This window comes from Gymnoscopelus microlampas, assembly GCF_963454915.1.
Source record: "Gymnoscopelus microlampas genome assembly, chromosome: 4".
Taxonomy (NCBI): domain Eukaryota; kingdom Metazoa; phylum Chordata; class Actinopteri; order Myctophiformes; family Myctophidae; genus Gymnoscopelus; species Gymnoscopelus microlampas.
In genome coordinates, this window is record NC_139941.1 from 38,400,931 (window position 1) to 38,418,354 (window position 17,424).

Here is a 17,424-nt window from a genome sequence, read left to right on the forward strand (position 1 = left end):
ACTTTGCAGCTCTTTCATTGCTCTATACATTACTGTGTGTTCATTGAATTCGTTTTTTCAGATGGGAAGTGTAAAGAGACCTTGTGATGAATGTCACGTTGTAGGTGTGTTTATCAGAGCTAAACTTCAGCCGGCCATAAAGGACTGCCAGAGATTAATTAATGCCTCTGACAAAAGACAGCACGGAGATATATAAAGTCTGTCCTCCACCAAAGGCCATCCCAAAATGCCATGCATTCTTTTTTTTCTTCTTTTTGTACAGCAGCTCTATTTTGGACCAATTGTAATGTTACTAAATTCTTGTTGGCAGCACTAGACCAAAGCATTGTAAATAATCCAAATGAGTGAGGGCTAGTGTTTGCACAATTTAGGGAATGCATTGTCGTGGACTGGGGTCTGGACTCTGGACTTGACTCTGGACAGGGTGATTCCATCGATCTGAGAATCATTACTGTCTGCAGGATCTTAACACTGGCTCCATGACTCCAACAGACTCCAAGGCTCCTTTCTCCCTGGATCCTTACCATGTCTCTGAAGAGCTGGGCTTTATCCTTTCTGTGCCCCTGGTAGGTACAAATAAATGCTTCATGGAGTATGATGAACTATAGTTTTCAATCAAGTCATCTCCCGCATTATCTAACCATGTAGAGCAGTTATGAACTAAAACAAACTGGATTATATTCCAAGCTTTTTAAGGAATTCAAATTAAATAGAAAGTAAAAAAAATATTAAATGCAAATTTAGTTACTTGCTTATTCATGTTGATGTGTACTTTAGATGCCTGTTGTGTTTTGTTAGTTTAAAGAATTCAGTGTTTCCCTGTCCTGGCAGTTACCCCTGTGTATTTTGAATAAATTATATTCTTGAAAATTGCTAAGCAGGTTTTATGGTTTAGACTGAGCTACTGAAATTAATTTGAGTGTGGTCTTGATTAAAAGTATAATTGCCATAGTTTGCAATGTGGAGCAGACTTAGCCTATATACAATCATTAATTTGGAACAAAGCTTTTTGTTCCAACACGTATGTTCACCAACCAATTTCCTCCCTAATTATCACATCATGATCTATCGATAGCGTATATATTGCACAGTTACTCTCATATACAGACTAATATTTAACAGAAACCTTTTCTTATAGATTAGCTAGAACATTTAAGCATTCTTTCTTGATCACGCTATATCAAATGCATATTTTATTTTTGAAATACATATCAATCCCTTCCCATGCCTTTCAATATCCCATATAGTCTGATCCAGTCATAACAAAGTGTTTCACTTTCCTCTCGACTTGCAACTTCTAAAAGGCAGAGCTGCCATCCTACTACCAGCCATGGATGGATATTGCCCTGCATGTGACAGAACTGATACACTCTCATGAGCTGCGTTCACGTATTCACAAGGTAGTAAGTGAATACATGAACAATTACACTAAACATGATGAACTGGGAAGGAATGAAGAGTGTAATGTTAAATTCCCTTTTCATCCCCTTTTCCCAGATGCCACTGTTGAGCATCCAGTTTTTGAAAGGCTATCGGGAGCAACGATTGGCACACCTGGTGCTGGGTGTTATGACCATGGGCTATGTCTGGCAGGAGGGAGAGAATGACACCATTCAGGTATGTGTCACTGGGTCTCCATTACCCTTTCTCTGTTAAAGGGCAAGACCACTTTGGTAGAGGTTTGGGTTGTGTAGTTACCTTGCCATGATGTAACTCCAAAGGTGGACAAGAAATCAAAAATAATTGCTCCATTGATTAGAAATTGATAATTCAAAATATGCTCCTCATTGACTTACATTGTATGGTAAAACAGCTCTCAAAGTCACTCTTTTAGCACATAAATGAACACGAACAAAGCTGATTCAGACAATATAGAACATCACCAAACCCAGTACTGTTTTTTTTTTTTTTATAAAAAATTTAACTTCCTGTTGATTTTGCTATTTTATTAAGAATAAAACCTGGACTGGATTTGCGGATCCGGATCCGGATTTTCAAATAGTAAAATCAGCTGGAAGTTAATATTTTTATAAAAAAAAAAAACTGTACTGGGTTTGGTGATGTTCTATATTGTCTGAATCAGCTTTGTTCGTGTTCATTTACGTGCTTAAAGAGTGACTTTGAGAGCTGTTTTACTGTACAATGTAAGTCAATGAGGAGCAAATTTTGAATTATCAATTTCTAATCAATGGAGCAATTATTTTTTATTTCTTGTCCACCTTTGGAGTTACATCATGGCAAGGTAACTACACAACCCAAACCTCTACCAAAGTGGTCTTGCCCTTTAAGCTTGAAAACCTAATGCTTTTGGTAAGCAAATGTAGGGCTGGTCGATATACTGATATTTGTTTGACCAAATACCTCGATATCAATATTGTGATGAACATATAGTAATTAGACAATAGACAAATAGACAAAATCGGGAAGATAAGGCTTAAGCAATTAAAACCAAGAAAAGACAACACTTTTGCCAAATCATGGAATCACAATGTCCAAAATCCCAGACAATATCTTCTCATTTCACGATATTAATATAAAAGGGATATATTACCCATCCCTGTAACAAAGCATAAATTAAGCTTATCACTTTATCTCACCTTCACTCTCTCTCTCTTTCTCTATCTATCTAGCACATGACTGCATAAACTTCATGTAATTTAGATAAAAGTGAGCTTTTGAGTTATCCAACTTGGAAACATCTTAAATTGGAGAAAGGTTGTATTGCGCCATGTAGACAAATAGATTAGAACTGTTAGAGGTCAATAATAACACAATGTGACACAATTGTGTCACACAGATCAGGATGTGTACTTGTACTTGTACTACAGTATTTCTGTTGCATCTATTTGAAATATGGATTTGCAATTTGAATATTTTGTCATTTTGACCGGACTGAATAAATGCTGTGTAATTTGTAACAAGATACATCTGAGAAAAATATTGTTGTTTTCTAAATATACAAAATAATACAAAAACTATCGGTAAATTGACAGTTATCATTTCCCCCAAAGACCTTTGTAGCAATAGCCTTTAGATAATGTTTGTCATTTCAATGTGAGAAACAGCAAGTTCATAGAATTACAGTAATAGAAAGTATTGTGGGAATTAAATATTTCCTCTGTGACTGGTGAGAGAATGAAGAATATTTGATACAACAGATGACAATAATATAATGAAAAGATGATATGAAAATGAAGGAGTAATAGATTGAAATGAGAATACACAAAGTAGGCCTAATAAAAGAAAACGGGCAGCGTCCGGTTGCCTTGAAGGCAACGGGAGTCTGACACTGAACCCAGTGTTGGTGAAAACTAGGAGGATGAAAGGTTAACCCCAAGTAAACAAATGTAATCAGACGACCCTGATGCAGTATTTTGTCTAAGCAGTTCTCCTTTCCCAGTAAACACTATGCAGATTATGCAGACTAGCTATAATTGTAATAATTCAGAATCCAGTCATACAGTATAAAAGTAATACTCAAATAAGAGGAATAATGAATGAAAAATAAGTTAATAATAGTAAATCAAGAATTAAACGGGAATATAAATAGAATTTCCAATACGGAAAGTGTGTATCTTCATTGCACCTCGTGCATGTCCCTCGAGGAAATTATGGGCTAATGTAGCCAGTTCACATCACCTGACAAGAGTTATAATGTATCAGTGGTGTGATAGATGCGACCGCACCTATACTAGCCCACCAATTAGGGTGTTTTATTTTCCAATGCAACACGGTGTAAGCTTCTAGATCAACTATTTTCTCTATTTGTATTGCTATTTCTAAGTATAGGGCTTAATCGAAGGACAGGGCAGAATGCCTGGTAGTGGGATGTCAATTAGTATCATTGTTGTATAGGGGCTGACGGACAGATCGGTGTATCAATGGGATCTCACGGAATGTTTCTCCGGAGATTTTGAACTCGCCCCTCTAGACCAGATATCAGACACGCTAGGGTAGCCTAGACACCCATGGTATTCCTATATTGTACTACCGCAGGCTAATGATGCCCTGGGATTTCTATGGAAGTGGATTGGGGCACTGCCAGCATCGAAATAGCGATGCTAGAGGGCATCGATTGTGTCAGAAAGTGATGCCTAGGTATGTGACCAAGCAGCCGTATTTGATGATTTGGGAGTCAGATAATGAGTGGGCCACTACAGACTGGTAGAACATCATGACATCATCACTTGGCTCACCTAATGGAATGGCTGCTCACCCACCATTGCCACTGCTTCTCTACTGTTCCTCGGTGCACACTGGCACTATTTAGGTTTTTGTTAGTTGGTATCATTTTAGTTTTTTAGCCTGTTAATTATGATGTAATTCTTTTTCTTGTAATTGCAGGGATACTTATAAGATAATTACGCGCTACGAAACAAGAAGTCTAAGAATAATGAAGTAGTCATTTTGTATGTATGAGGAACTTAAACATCAATTTTGTATTCAATTATGAATTAAGGTTGAGTAACGATTAAAGGGAACAAAATACTACATGGGAAATTGGGAATATACAGTATAGTGAATCCTCCTGATCCTAGGCAATTTTATAGATTTAGTAGCCTACCAGTGCATGTGCTACAGTATTGTTACAGAAACCTACACCTCTTCTTCTTTGTAGTTACGGAGTAATTACAAGGTATGTGAGCTGTAAAATGAAGCCGTGCTTGATCTCATCTTGTTCCCTGTAGTAATAGTTTAAGTGCAAGGTATGTGGGTTAGAAACTGAAGCAATGCATACCCCCATCATGTTCTCTGTAGTAATTGTTTGTACTGTACAATGTATCTGGGTTGTAAAATGAAACAGTGTTTGTTCCCACCTGGTTCACAAATGTGTTCCCTGTAGTAATAGTTTAATTACAAGGCTATACAGGCTGTAAAATAAAGTAAATTAATGAATTAATAAGTAATACATTACTCATTCTCCTCTACTTTTCAATGTCGCTACAGACTAGGTGCAGTGTATGCACACTGTAAACTGAAGCAATGCTTTCCCCCTTCAGGAGCAGTAAATGTAATTGGCTTCTAAAAAACGCTAATTTGTCTCTGTTTCTTTACAAAGAACACATTACTTTATTTATAAAGGCTCCATTTAGATTCAAACATCTAGTCATCCATACCAACATATATTGTGATTGTACTGTAGTTTAAATGTATTGATTGCATCAAGCTCCCAAGTTAACTTTCTCATCTCAATGAGGTTTTCATGCAGGCTCAGATATATTCCAATACACGCTTTATAAACGTTTGGTCAATGATCATCAATGCTACATCATTTTCCTTTAAGATTTTACCTCGCAACCTGGCCATTCCGTACTGGAAGACATCACAGCGCTTAGGACTTCCCCCAATCCTCACCCATGCAGATGCCGTGCTCGCTAACTGGAGGAAGAGGGATCCTGAAGGGTAAGATTCAACTACATTCTTTTTTTTTCTTTTTTTTTATGTCTCAAAAACAATCAATTTATGCCAGCATTATATATATAGTGTATATAGATCATGAATAATAACAAAACAAAAACAAGATACAGATACAAGGCACACACAACATAAAAACTAACACAACAAAAGACTAAGGAATAAAATAATAAATAAACCCACCCTCCCAGGAACAACAATGTCATGAAAAATCAGGACCAAACACTATGCATAAAGTTCATCCTGCAGTGTAAGGACAGTCTAAATCATGCCCTTATCTTATCTTATCTTAGCTTATCTGCGATGCAAAACCATACTGTACATACGCTTTTCTCGCTATCTCCGTGTAATCTTGCTGTTTATAGATATATACTATATCTAAAAATGTTAAAGCCCATTGACGAAATGTTAAGGTATGTGGAGGTTCCCATCTCGTAGCCACCATCTTCTTTGCTGCTGTTAAGCCAGCAAAGAAGATGCGCTTGTGTGTACACTGTACATCCTAGGCGTAGCTGCCTGGGACACATCATTTAAAATGAATACAGATGGAGAAGGTGTAATATCAACCTCCAAAAGTAATGAAAGTTTAGAGGCAACCATATTCCAAAATGAGGAAACATTCAGACACTCCCAAACCATTATAAAAGAAGGTAGATTCAACTACATTCAAACTGATGTTTTATAACTGCACCTTTTCTTTCTCCTGTTTCTTTTTTCTGTCCACTTTCATCTCCTGTGCCAGACCTATTGACATAGAGTAAGTACTTTGCTAGTAAAGGTTTCATGACTTCATTTAATTTTTTTAAAATTCATGTTTTTGTTTTTTTGTTTTGTTTTATGACCATTAATCCCGCCCCCTCTTCTCCCCGCCCCTCCCCTCCCCTATCCTTCTCCTTTGAGGGGGCGGAGCAGAGGCGATGATTGACAGGCAAAATCCCTCTACAGCGACATCTGCAGGCAAATAGTTTTTTTTTTTTTTTCATTGCACCTGAAAAGGCCTCAGAACAAAATCTGCCATGGCTCACTGGAGTGGAATTTTTCACTTAAAACCTTTCAATATATATTTGAAGGACCATGATAAAGACTTTTAATGTTTTGTAAATCTGAATGTCATGAAACCTTTAAGACACACATTTCATTTTGGACAACATCCTGAGACCTGACAAAAGGACATAGATTATTGTGTTATACATGCCACATCCAGGAACCTAGAGTTGCTGGTCACCCTCCCAGGAGGGGAGAGCGTCCGGGGCTTCTTCATGGTTACTCTCTTGGTGGAATTGGCTGCTGTTCCAGCACTGAGGGTGAATATCTTTATTAAACAACAGACACACATTCTACCTTGTACCGTTGCCCAGAGGAAAATTCAGGTCTCATAGTGGCAACGGCAACACAGTTGAAATACAGGAGAGGTAGAAGATGAATAAACTAGAAAGGTGCATATATCCAATGGTACAGTAGGTATGCCTTAACCCATTTGGTCCGGGTAAGTATCTGTGCCATTTTAGATTTCTTTGGCTATTTTTGAAAAATCGTGAAAATGTGTGCAAATCTTTGAATATACATTTTTTAAAGCAAACATTTGTAAAATATTGTGTTCTAGGGATCTCCAGAAGCAAAGATTTGAGTTAAAAAAATCAAAAGAATGTATTCAAAGTTTTGCACAAAATGCACAAAAATAGCAGATCTACAAGCTCGTAGCTCGGCACTCGGTGCTGCACTTGTATATCTGCTATTTTTGAATAGCCCAAAGTGTAAAATAATGGTTATAGCTAAAAATCTAAAATGACACAGTAGCCTATGCGTTTCCGGTCTTAATGGGTTAATGATAATAGCGATGTACAGTACGCAGTTACATTTCTACCTACAGCCATGAAAATGTAGTGCAGCATGTTATACTTGTTATACTCCCAGGATATCATAGATCATATCACGCATAACATACAGTACTATTTTACAAACCAGCATGCTTGTTTGGCAAGTCTACAGTACATGTCTGATTTCAAAACAGCACTGTATTTGGCTATATTCTTTTGCTGAGCACTCAATACTATCTAAAATGATGGGGAGATAAGCAACCACGCATCAAGCCATGTCAACGATGCAGTGGTAGAGACGGGCTGGTGGTTTGTTTCTTCCACATTTTAAACACAATTCTTGGGCCTTTATGCGCTGACCCTTAATGACATGGCTTCAACCTCAAGCATCCTTGTTGTGGCAGCCTCTGGAAGAGAGACTAGTGCATCCCTTCTCCCTCAAAGACCTTCTGTATTCTAATCTGCCCATTGCAATATGCCAGACTGTTGACTGGTGGTGAGAAAGATGTTCATACACTTTAGGATATTTATGGAGTCGAGGGCTTGCGTTCTTGTCATTATCTATGTACAGAATTGTATTCGATCATCTCTGAAGGCTAGTGGAGTTCTAAAACACCCATTTCATAAACCTTTCACAGCACGCATTTACTGTAGACCCCAGGCAATAGATGCTTTATGGAGGGCTGATATTCTGGACCTGAACCCAGCTTTTGATTGGAACAAAGTATGGTCCAATGTATTGCTGGCCTCCAGAATTCCTGATTGCCAGCAAATACTAACTTTATACATAGGGTGTATATGATGCCCAGGAAGCACTGTTTAATAAAAAATGATTGCTGAGCTGACCCCATTTGCACTCTTAAGTTGTTGGCACTGTTCTGGGAATGCTCTCCAGTGGCCAGAGTCTGGGAGATGGTTGCTTCTAACTTCTTTGACATTACAGTGACTCACTCTCCAGTTACTTAGATTTAAATGATCCGGTCAACCTGGGCTTGCCAAGGTTCAAAAAGCGATCCCTATTACTTGGGCTCAGCAGAGAAAACATTTATTGCTAGTTGCTACACAAGCGTCCCTTTCCAATCAAGTGTGGGTGCAAACTTACTTTAGATTATAGTGTACTTGGAGCTATCGACAGATGCTACTGTACTGTAAATGGAGCAAAATGTGCAAAAATACAGATACATAATACACTTAAAGCTCTGCAGTAAAAGAGAGACCATGAACACTATATGCTGCCTCTCCGTAAGTAGTGGGGGATGGTGATCTCAGATTATCAATTTGCAAAATGTGAAAAGTAGTCACACACCAAAAAAAGTCACAATATGTGAAAGATTCAGGGATTTACTTCCTTGCCCTACTGGCAGCATGCAGAAGACATTTGTTGATGATCAGTCCAGCGGTTTTTAAGACTATAGCTGCGGACACACAGACACGCACAAAGTCTTCTAGACAGCTCTGCCCCTGGTCCCATACCGCCAAAAAAAATACAGAAAATAATAGCGATTCTAAAATGAATGGGTAAATAATAACTCTTTAAAACGTGTGTAACATTGTCACCTTGGTGCTAGCGGGGAGTCTGACTACACTTAAACTAAGGCAGGATAACCACCTCAAAAACAAACATGAATGAAATTGTTTAATGAAGCAATATGTCAAAATGTTCTCAAAATGTTCAAAATGTGCCACAAATTCCAACTTTAATGGATATGTGTTGCAGGCTATTCCCCTTGTGATCAATGGTGTCAGGTGTGAAGATGTTGAGGCTGTGGCCAAAGCCCTAGAGGAGATGAGCCAGGCTATTGAAGGCATGACACAAGCACTCAAAATGATGCACGGTAATGATTCAACGTATTCTATATACACACTGTAATGCATTCATAGTCATTGGTCTAGAATGCGCATTACTATGCAGTAGATATGCCTTTTCTTCCCCTCCTAAGGTCATGTGGATCCATCAGTCTTCTATGGAATTATGAGGATCTATCTATCTGGGTACAGTACATATTGATATTTCTTTACTCTCATCAAAACAAATTTTAATGTTAAAATAATTTGTGTGTGTGTGCCCACGTGCAAGCGTGGCTCTACAAAATGTGTGCACATACAGGTGCATAAAGCACACAACTAAATGCTCGCACAGTACACAAACAAATTGACCCTTATGGGTCATTTGCAGATCCACTTCTGAGGATTTTATTGGACTGCATTAGGTGGAGAGACAACCCCTCCATGCCAAAGGGGCTGGTGTATGAGGATGTCCAGACAGCCCCTATGGAGTACTCAGGTGGAAGTGCCGCGCAGAGCAGCCTGCTACACTGCTTTGATGAGCTGTTGGGAGTCAAACATGAAGCAAAAAGTGGTGAGATCCCTCCTTAAGTATTTATAGCAGTACCAGAGATAAATTACATAAATCTAATCTAAATGTAATGTTTTGATTGAAATATCTGTGAGTGGGATCTAGTAATAAAAGATTATGCCGTTGCACTTGATCAGTTGCAAATGAACACATGGACAATAGACCCCTTAACAGACGACGTCACTCTGGTTGCAAGCGTCATACTGGTTGCAAATGAAACCCATTCTGGCAGGTCTCGCTAGGGCACGCAGCACTAGCCAACACACAAGAGGGGGTTGGGGTGCGCTGAAACTAGCGCACCCCGAAACAGCAGGTTGAGAATTGATTGCATGAAACAATCACCTGTGCATCCAGTCTCAATGTTAGTAAACAAATAATTGGTCTATACAGAACACAAACGTTGGAAGGTGAAGGGCAGTGACCTGACTCCGCCAGATGGGGCGGTATTGAGTTGGTGAAACAAATGTGTGAAGCAAGCTTATTCCAGCTGTCGGAGTCAGGTTAGAAGGGCAGATGCAGGAGAGAAAAAGAGAAATAGTAGGGAAGCAGGGAAATAGAGTCTGGCCCATGTTGCTCCTAATAAACAGTTCTTTATTCAAGTTACATTGCCCATGCTTTCTTGAGAATAAAGAAGACCCTCTTTATACTGAAGTAGGAGTGACCCCAGGAAGCTAATGGGGATCCAACTAACAATAAGCATTTGTTTCAGTGCCTAAGGCAAATAAAGATCTGTGTTTTAGGAGCAACACGACGTGGACACTATTAATGTTTGGCCAGTTGCAAATCAAACTGTATTTTTGTTTGTTGTTGATCGAACTGCTCTATTGTGAAGGTGCCTTCTTAACCCGCATGAGGGACTACATGCCACCTGCCCATAAACAGCTGATCGAGGCCATCTCCCAGCAGACCTCTTTGGGGGGTTTTGTCCAGGAGTGTTCCAACGAGCGGCTGAGCCAGGCCTTCCAATGCTGCGTCAACAAATTGTCAGCTTTGCGGAGCAACCACATCAATGTAGTCAGCCGCTTCATCACAGTGCCTGCTGCTCGTGCGCGCCAGCTCCGCAGCCAGGACCAGACCTCAGAGGAAGAGACTGTGAGTAAGGCCCCTCAAGCACTGGAGGAGAGAGGCACTGGGGGCTCTTCGATTATGAGCTTCCTAAAGACTGTGAGGGACCGGACAAAAGACGCCGCCCTGCCACAAACCAGCAAAGCTGAGGAGAAAGCTACAATTGGGCATCAGAGATGACATGGATCTTTTGCTAAAATGCAACACTCACTTAAAAGATGCATGGAATCATAACTGATTGCAAAATGCACCCCAGAGAATAATATAGCATTAATAAACAGACGTTTTGAGAAATTGTGAAAAGTTTAGAATGTTTGTATGTGTTATGTCTGGCTTTGTTGTGTCCCTATAAGCGAACCTCAGTTTTATGCATATGAGTGATACCCGTCATTCAGTCCAAACCATAATTCAAACCATCACTGTTGAGTCCCATTAAATTCAACCACTAATTTCATCAATCTGAAGAAGAATGCAAAAACTCCATCATGTCCTTTCCAGACCAAGATTACTAAATACAATCGCCCACGTTTTGTGATGGACACATTATAAAACACTCGTGCAAGATGTCTCCCACATTTTTTTGAGAAGTAACCAAGAATAGTCTCCTTGGATTTAAATACAGCACAAATCTGTCAACATTCATTTACCATCATGCATGATTATAAAAGAAGTATTTTGTAAATGACACCACTTGTTCTTGACATTACGAAAAAAGTTAAAACTGTCAAACTACATACTGTAGTATCACACACACAATACTGCAACACCCTGTGAAGCCATGGGAGGGCACTGAATGGCAGTGTCCTTCAAAAGAAGGCAAAACAGAGTACACCAAGCAGCAGTCATTACCTAAGCAAATCAATGATACGTGATCCACAGATTGTTCCCCTTTTATTGATTTATTTATTTATTTAGAGCAAATGTAAGACATTTTATATTGACTAGAGGTTCGGGCAGCATAGCGCCCCTCACATCTAGAGTTCGGGTCGCGTAGCATAGTGTCGGGGCTGTATCACAGTACCCGTTGTACCCATCTGTCTGTGTCCCTTTTGTGCCCATATATGGAGATCTCTGTATCTGCCTGTCTACCTGTGTCCCTTTTATGCCCACATATGGAGATCCTTGATGTCAGGACACAGACAGACGGGTACAACGGGTACTCTGATACAGCCCCCGACACTATGCTACGCAGCCCGAACGTGGTCTAATGATTAGTATATGCCCATACCCTGTATATTGGCAAGCCCATAAATGGGCCTATTGGTTTGATCGGCGGTTCTGGATAGCCATATATGCCCATATATGGACATATCGGGGGGATGGGTGGTTCCGGACAACCGCGCATCTGAACAACTCGGCGACGGGCACCACTCTCCCTCGAGTCCTTGCCAATGTGAAGTCGGTCGGTCCCATATATGCACATGACCATTATGTGCATAGTGGTCGGATCTGTGGCTCTGGACAACCAGATCTATATACCTATATATGGAAATATCGAGTTTGTTTATGGTTATGTCTGAGTCATAGTCTTATGCCTAAATATGGGTGTATCGGGTTTGTTTCTGGTTATGTCTGAGTCAGAGTGACATGGCCGTGGTCTTGCCTATGTATGGGGTTTGTATATGGTTATGTCTGAGTCAGAGTGACATCAGAGGTCCGCTGGGGCCGGCCCTCTTGTAAGGCAATTGTAATGTAATATACCGGTATGTACGGAATAGTATGTGTACCTACTGTATAATGTAAACGATGACGCCATAACATTGTTAGAATGCAAACCAGTTAAAATCCATTTAGTCCTTAAGCTAATTCCTGTAATTTCCTGTAATTATATCAAAACATTGCCGGCTCAACCTTTTTCTTGGTGACCATAAAGACCTATTGTTATGTCTGTATGTTAGGCAATGGTGTAGTTGTAACACAATGCACAATGCCGTAGAAAGACATCAGTTACCTCAGCCCCCCTGCCATGCATGCTCCTGCCCACATCCAGCCCTCACATGCCCTACTACTACTTCCTGGAGTGATAGAGCATGGAAAACCCAGAGAAATACAGACCTGGATTGTGCCATGAACGGTTTTTGCCATATCACCTTCTCCTTTCCTGGCTTGTCTCCATTGGTGTTTCATTACAATAACAGCCTTACAAGATCAGATAAGACTGATGAAGGGGAAACCTACCATGACAATCCAATTCCACAAACCTGTGCAATCTACTGTATCTGGCCCAGTCTTCATACACTCTGGTGGTTATCAGGAGGAGGGATGAAAGGAACAGAGCTCTATCGTGTGTCCCATTGACGCGCTCCATATACAATTGTTCTATCACAATTGAATCTAACAATTGCACATGGAGCACATAAATGGGAGACAAATTTGATTTGTCCAAATGATCCAGTATCAAGACAGAAATTAAATACAATAAACAGCCCCAAGCTGCCATTCCTGTAGTGCAAATATGAATGAATGTATGAATTTATTTGTATAGCGCTTTTCCAAACATAAATAGAATACAAATGTTTAACTGGGCAATAAGGTTAATCAATATTTTGCCTCTCTGACTAACAAATGAGTTAGCCACTCATACTGCTGTACTCTGCTCATTCATGCAATACACTGTGTATATACAGGTCTGTTTTACAACTTGAGAAACAGGGGAAGAGGGGAAGAGGTGAGCAGAGAATGCACAGGGAGGGGAGGGGCAGGGGGAGGCAGCGAGGCAGGGCGCAGGGTGGCGAAGAGGACAAACACAGTGCTCACATGTCACAATGATCTGATTAGAGCCCTTTTCTACAGCCAAAGCAAATAATCCCCTTCCTTATTGCCTGACTGCGGAGGACTCCCTGACAACCCGGCAGTAAACACAAGCCATCTCCAAGGATGTGTTCATTGTGTAGCCGGGCTGGGACGGCACTGCACTAGTCCGTCTGTGAGAAGTTTCACTACATCTCGGAACATCTTGGTTGGTTTCAGCGGGACATGACACACCAACACACACCCTTCCCCACCCTGGAGATTAGACATGTCAAACGCATCAAAGGGAAGAACCCATTGTATCGACAGTGATGTCACATCATATTACAAAATTCTTACGTGCAAAATTGTCATTTATTATTGAATTTAGGTTGTTATTGTACAATGTTTGAACTTCAGGGGAGAGATCTCAGACATGAAGGTTCTGCCCTAGCATTACTTGGGCAAAAACAGATCAACGTGGTTTCCTAGATAGATGTACTTCAGAACTGTGGTTCAAGTATTAAACATTTTGGGCCCAAATCCCTGTCATACAGTTTCTCTCCTTTCACATTCCATCACTCAGCGCCTTCAGGAGCAACAGTGTGGGTGCTACTTTTGGTCAGACAATCAGATTGCTGTGCCTTGGTGGTTAACCACAGGATATCCTGGATTCTCTTATTTTTGAATGAGCTTTTATGATGCTGTTTATCTCAAATCACACCTAAATTCTTTCTGTCACTTGAAGTAGTAGTTACCCGCATTATTTAGCTGTGTGTCACACACACACACACACACACACACACACACACACACACACACACACACACACACACACACACACACACACACACACACACACACACACACAAAGACACATACGGCTGTATTATCTGGCTACAGAATTCAGAGTAAAAAGTTGAAACAAGGTCTTTAGTTTATTTTGGAGCTACAGTAGCAAAGATGACCTTAGGCCTACACTGTGTCTATTCACCCAGAGATCTTTTTTCTCTCCCTGTTTTTGACCCGAGCTTGTTACTTTTAGTATCGCTGGGAGATGCAACTGTGTGTGGGGTCCATGGGAACACACTGAACTTTCTCTCGAAGCAGTCATCTCGCTGCAATGTTATCACTTCCTCTCCCCTATGAAACTCCACCATGCCCACATAAAAAGCTGTCTGTTCACAGACAACTTTGAAAGCCTGCTTTTTCAGGTGTAGAATGGCTGTTGATGCAAATGTCTGAGCATCACAGATGAAGTCATCCACATGACAGTCAAGCATACCTGTCACATTATACTGTTGCCTTTATTCCTCCGATAAAACACTGCAGAGCTCTATTGTGACATTTTGCCCCCACCACCCGTTTCACATGAACTCATTCGCTGCACTCTGCTGTTTCGTTCAGTCTTTGCAGCTCGGTAGGTGATATCTGTGCAAAGTAGTTCATATTACTTCTAAAACATATTCACACTGTTGCTACACACACTGTTTTTGTGTTTGATTTAAAAACAGATGTTGACACTACAAACAGTATAGCCCACTTCATCATGTTTTAAGTGTGAATATACTGCGTCCTAGCTCTGTAATAGTTATAGTAATAGTAGCCAGACAGTAAATTGCAGCACATTAAAGGATCAATACATAATTTTGTAACATGCTGTCAAAAGCAAAGACAAAGAAAATGACACATTTTTCACAGCATGTCAGTATGTTAATAATTTCAACCTGCTTTTCAATCACTTTATTGTGATACCACTATATACATTTACATGGAGGCAAAAAGCAGGTTGCATATTTCACATAATAGTATAGTGAGAAGAATTATGCTCGATTCCCTGTTTGGCTGAGCAGTAGATGTTTGGTTTCTCGGGTTTAAATCAAGGTGCTAACATTGGAGCCTCGCCTGGATCAGGTTTCCCTGTGGGGGGTGGACAAATGTAGCAGATGTAGTAGCCCTGTCCATGCCTAAAGCCCAAAAGTCTCATATCTCTGATATTTTGTCCCAGGGGGGACTCCTATTTTGCTGAGCAGTAGATGTTTGGTTTCACATGTTAGAGACCGGAGTTGGAAACCAGGTGGTAGCATAAGCATCACATATCTCAAAAGGACACACCCAATGAGTGGAATTATTGACGTGACACTAAACCTCATGTCAATATGTTTTGTATATGCATCATAAAGTGGCATATCTTGCAACAATACTCAAATAGCCACAGTGAGCATAATGTGGTAAAATTGGAAACAAAAGTCTCTTTCAATTTGTTACTTATCCACCAATTCCAAAAATAACCCTTTGTTCCACCCAGCGTAAATACATTAAAGTTGAATTACACAAGTGCCTAAAATGTTATAGGAGCAAACTTTCATGAGTTCCTCTGTTCCACAGAACCCCTTTCAATAAATTGAGAATGGTCCCTAATTGTAGCCTTTGTGCTAGCCTCCAAACGTTCAAATTAAATGAACTTGGCACAATCGAAGAGTTACATTGCAGAAATAATTGCACTGGCAAAATCTCCTTACAATTCACAGAACTGGTGAAAGGTTTCCCAAGTGACTTCCTCCACGTCATTATAAAATGAGATTTCGTGATGGCACCAAGAAGAATACGTGACATTCAGATGGCTTGCCTCACAGGATTAGAGGGAGCCCACACACGTCACAGCCTTTTGTCTTAAAGGTTAACACAACTTTGAGCTGAGTGACAGAGGAAGCAGCTTAACCTCACACCACTGCTGACTCACTAGTGGCCTGACCAGGTGCAACACGGAAAGCTGTGCCTGTCTCATACACTAACCCAGTGGTTCTCACTTCTCAAACTTTTTCATGTCAAATTATTCCAAATGTTTCAAATTTGTTGGCAGAATGGCAGATCTACAAGCTCACAACGCTTCAAAATATCCAATGGGTTAAGGTGGTTTAATCTGATTTTGATGCTATTGTAACTAATTTAGCATGATAACCCCCTGGAAACCCCTCAAGGACATGCATACATTGACAAGTGCACAAAACATTGAGCTTCAAGTGTTTGTATTATGCCAGGCTCGTTTACAGATAGAGACACACATACATTTGATTAACCATTTAAGCCCAATATACTTTGTTGTATGACAGTGAAAATAGCCCATATTTAAGCTCCCAACATGTCACAATGCACCGTGTTGTGAGTTGTCATCATCATCATCATCCTTCGACTGTCGTTGAAATCCTAGATGCCACGTCTTTCCATCGGGTCCAGTCGGCCATTGCTGCTCCCACTTCTTGGAATGCAAGTCCTGTGTCCCTAGAGATTGTGTCAGGATATGTATGAGGCCTGGTTCCTCTGGACGATTGGGGGAGCTGCCATAGTAGGATATCCGATATTACTTAGAACGGTAGTAGCGCCCAGAAAAGATTGCTCTACGTCCTAGAGTCTACGACGTGCTACGGTTGTTGTTATTGGCGGCAGCTCAACATAGATATGCTCTTTGGTTGGATGTGTTTTTCAGGAGATGTTTTTGACACACATGAGGAGTATTGTATATTATACAAGACTCCTCATGTGTGTTAAAAACATGAAAAAAACAAGAAGAAGGAATTTCAAGACCGGCTTGATGGCACATATTATGTGCCATCAAAATAGGTAGGCCAGATTGAAAGTGGTTAATTTATGTAATGTTGTATGGCAAAGTACAAATCAGGCTTTACACAAACATAAACAGAAGGACATACACACAGGGGTAAACAGGACTGTGGATGACTCCGCACAAAAAGCCTTGCCCATCATGTGCACACATTTTCTCACATATTAGCCCCTGTGCGCACGCACGCACGCACGCACGCACGCTTCTAGCCCTGTATATGATCTACAACAGGAGATATTGTATATTTCTGCTATCTCCCACTGGACTTTCCTCCCCTGCCACATAACGTCCCCCTCTCTCCTGCAGCACTGATTGACTTCCTCTTCCTCTCAGTTGCCTCTAATGTCACCTACTCTGCTGGCGCCCACACACTGCTGTTATCAACAGCTTCTCATCCGGGTTCCCAAAAAAAAACATAT

At 40.4% G+C, this 17,424-nt stretch overlaps 1 protein-coding gene across 1 annotated transcript; it reads left to right on the forward strand.

The window, feature by feature from the left end:
* Positions 1-479: 479 nt before the first annotated feature.
* On the forward strand, positions 480-10,833 carry ido1 (indoleamine 2,3-dioxygenase 1; the record flags this gene model as incomplete). Its single annotated transcript, XM_084055490.1, has 10 exons — positions 480-570; positions 1,309-1,400; positions 1,498-1,617; positions 5,285-5,403; positions 6,158-6,172; positions 6,620-6,719; positions 8,950-9,067; positions 9,173-9,224; positions 9,443-9,591; positions 10,421-10,833. The coding sequence occupies 10 exons, from the start codon at positions 480-482 to the stop codon at positions 10,831-10,833; spliced, it is 1,269 nt and encodes a 422-aa protein (XP_083911616.1).
* Positions 10,834-17,424: the final 6,591 nt, after the last annotated feature.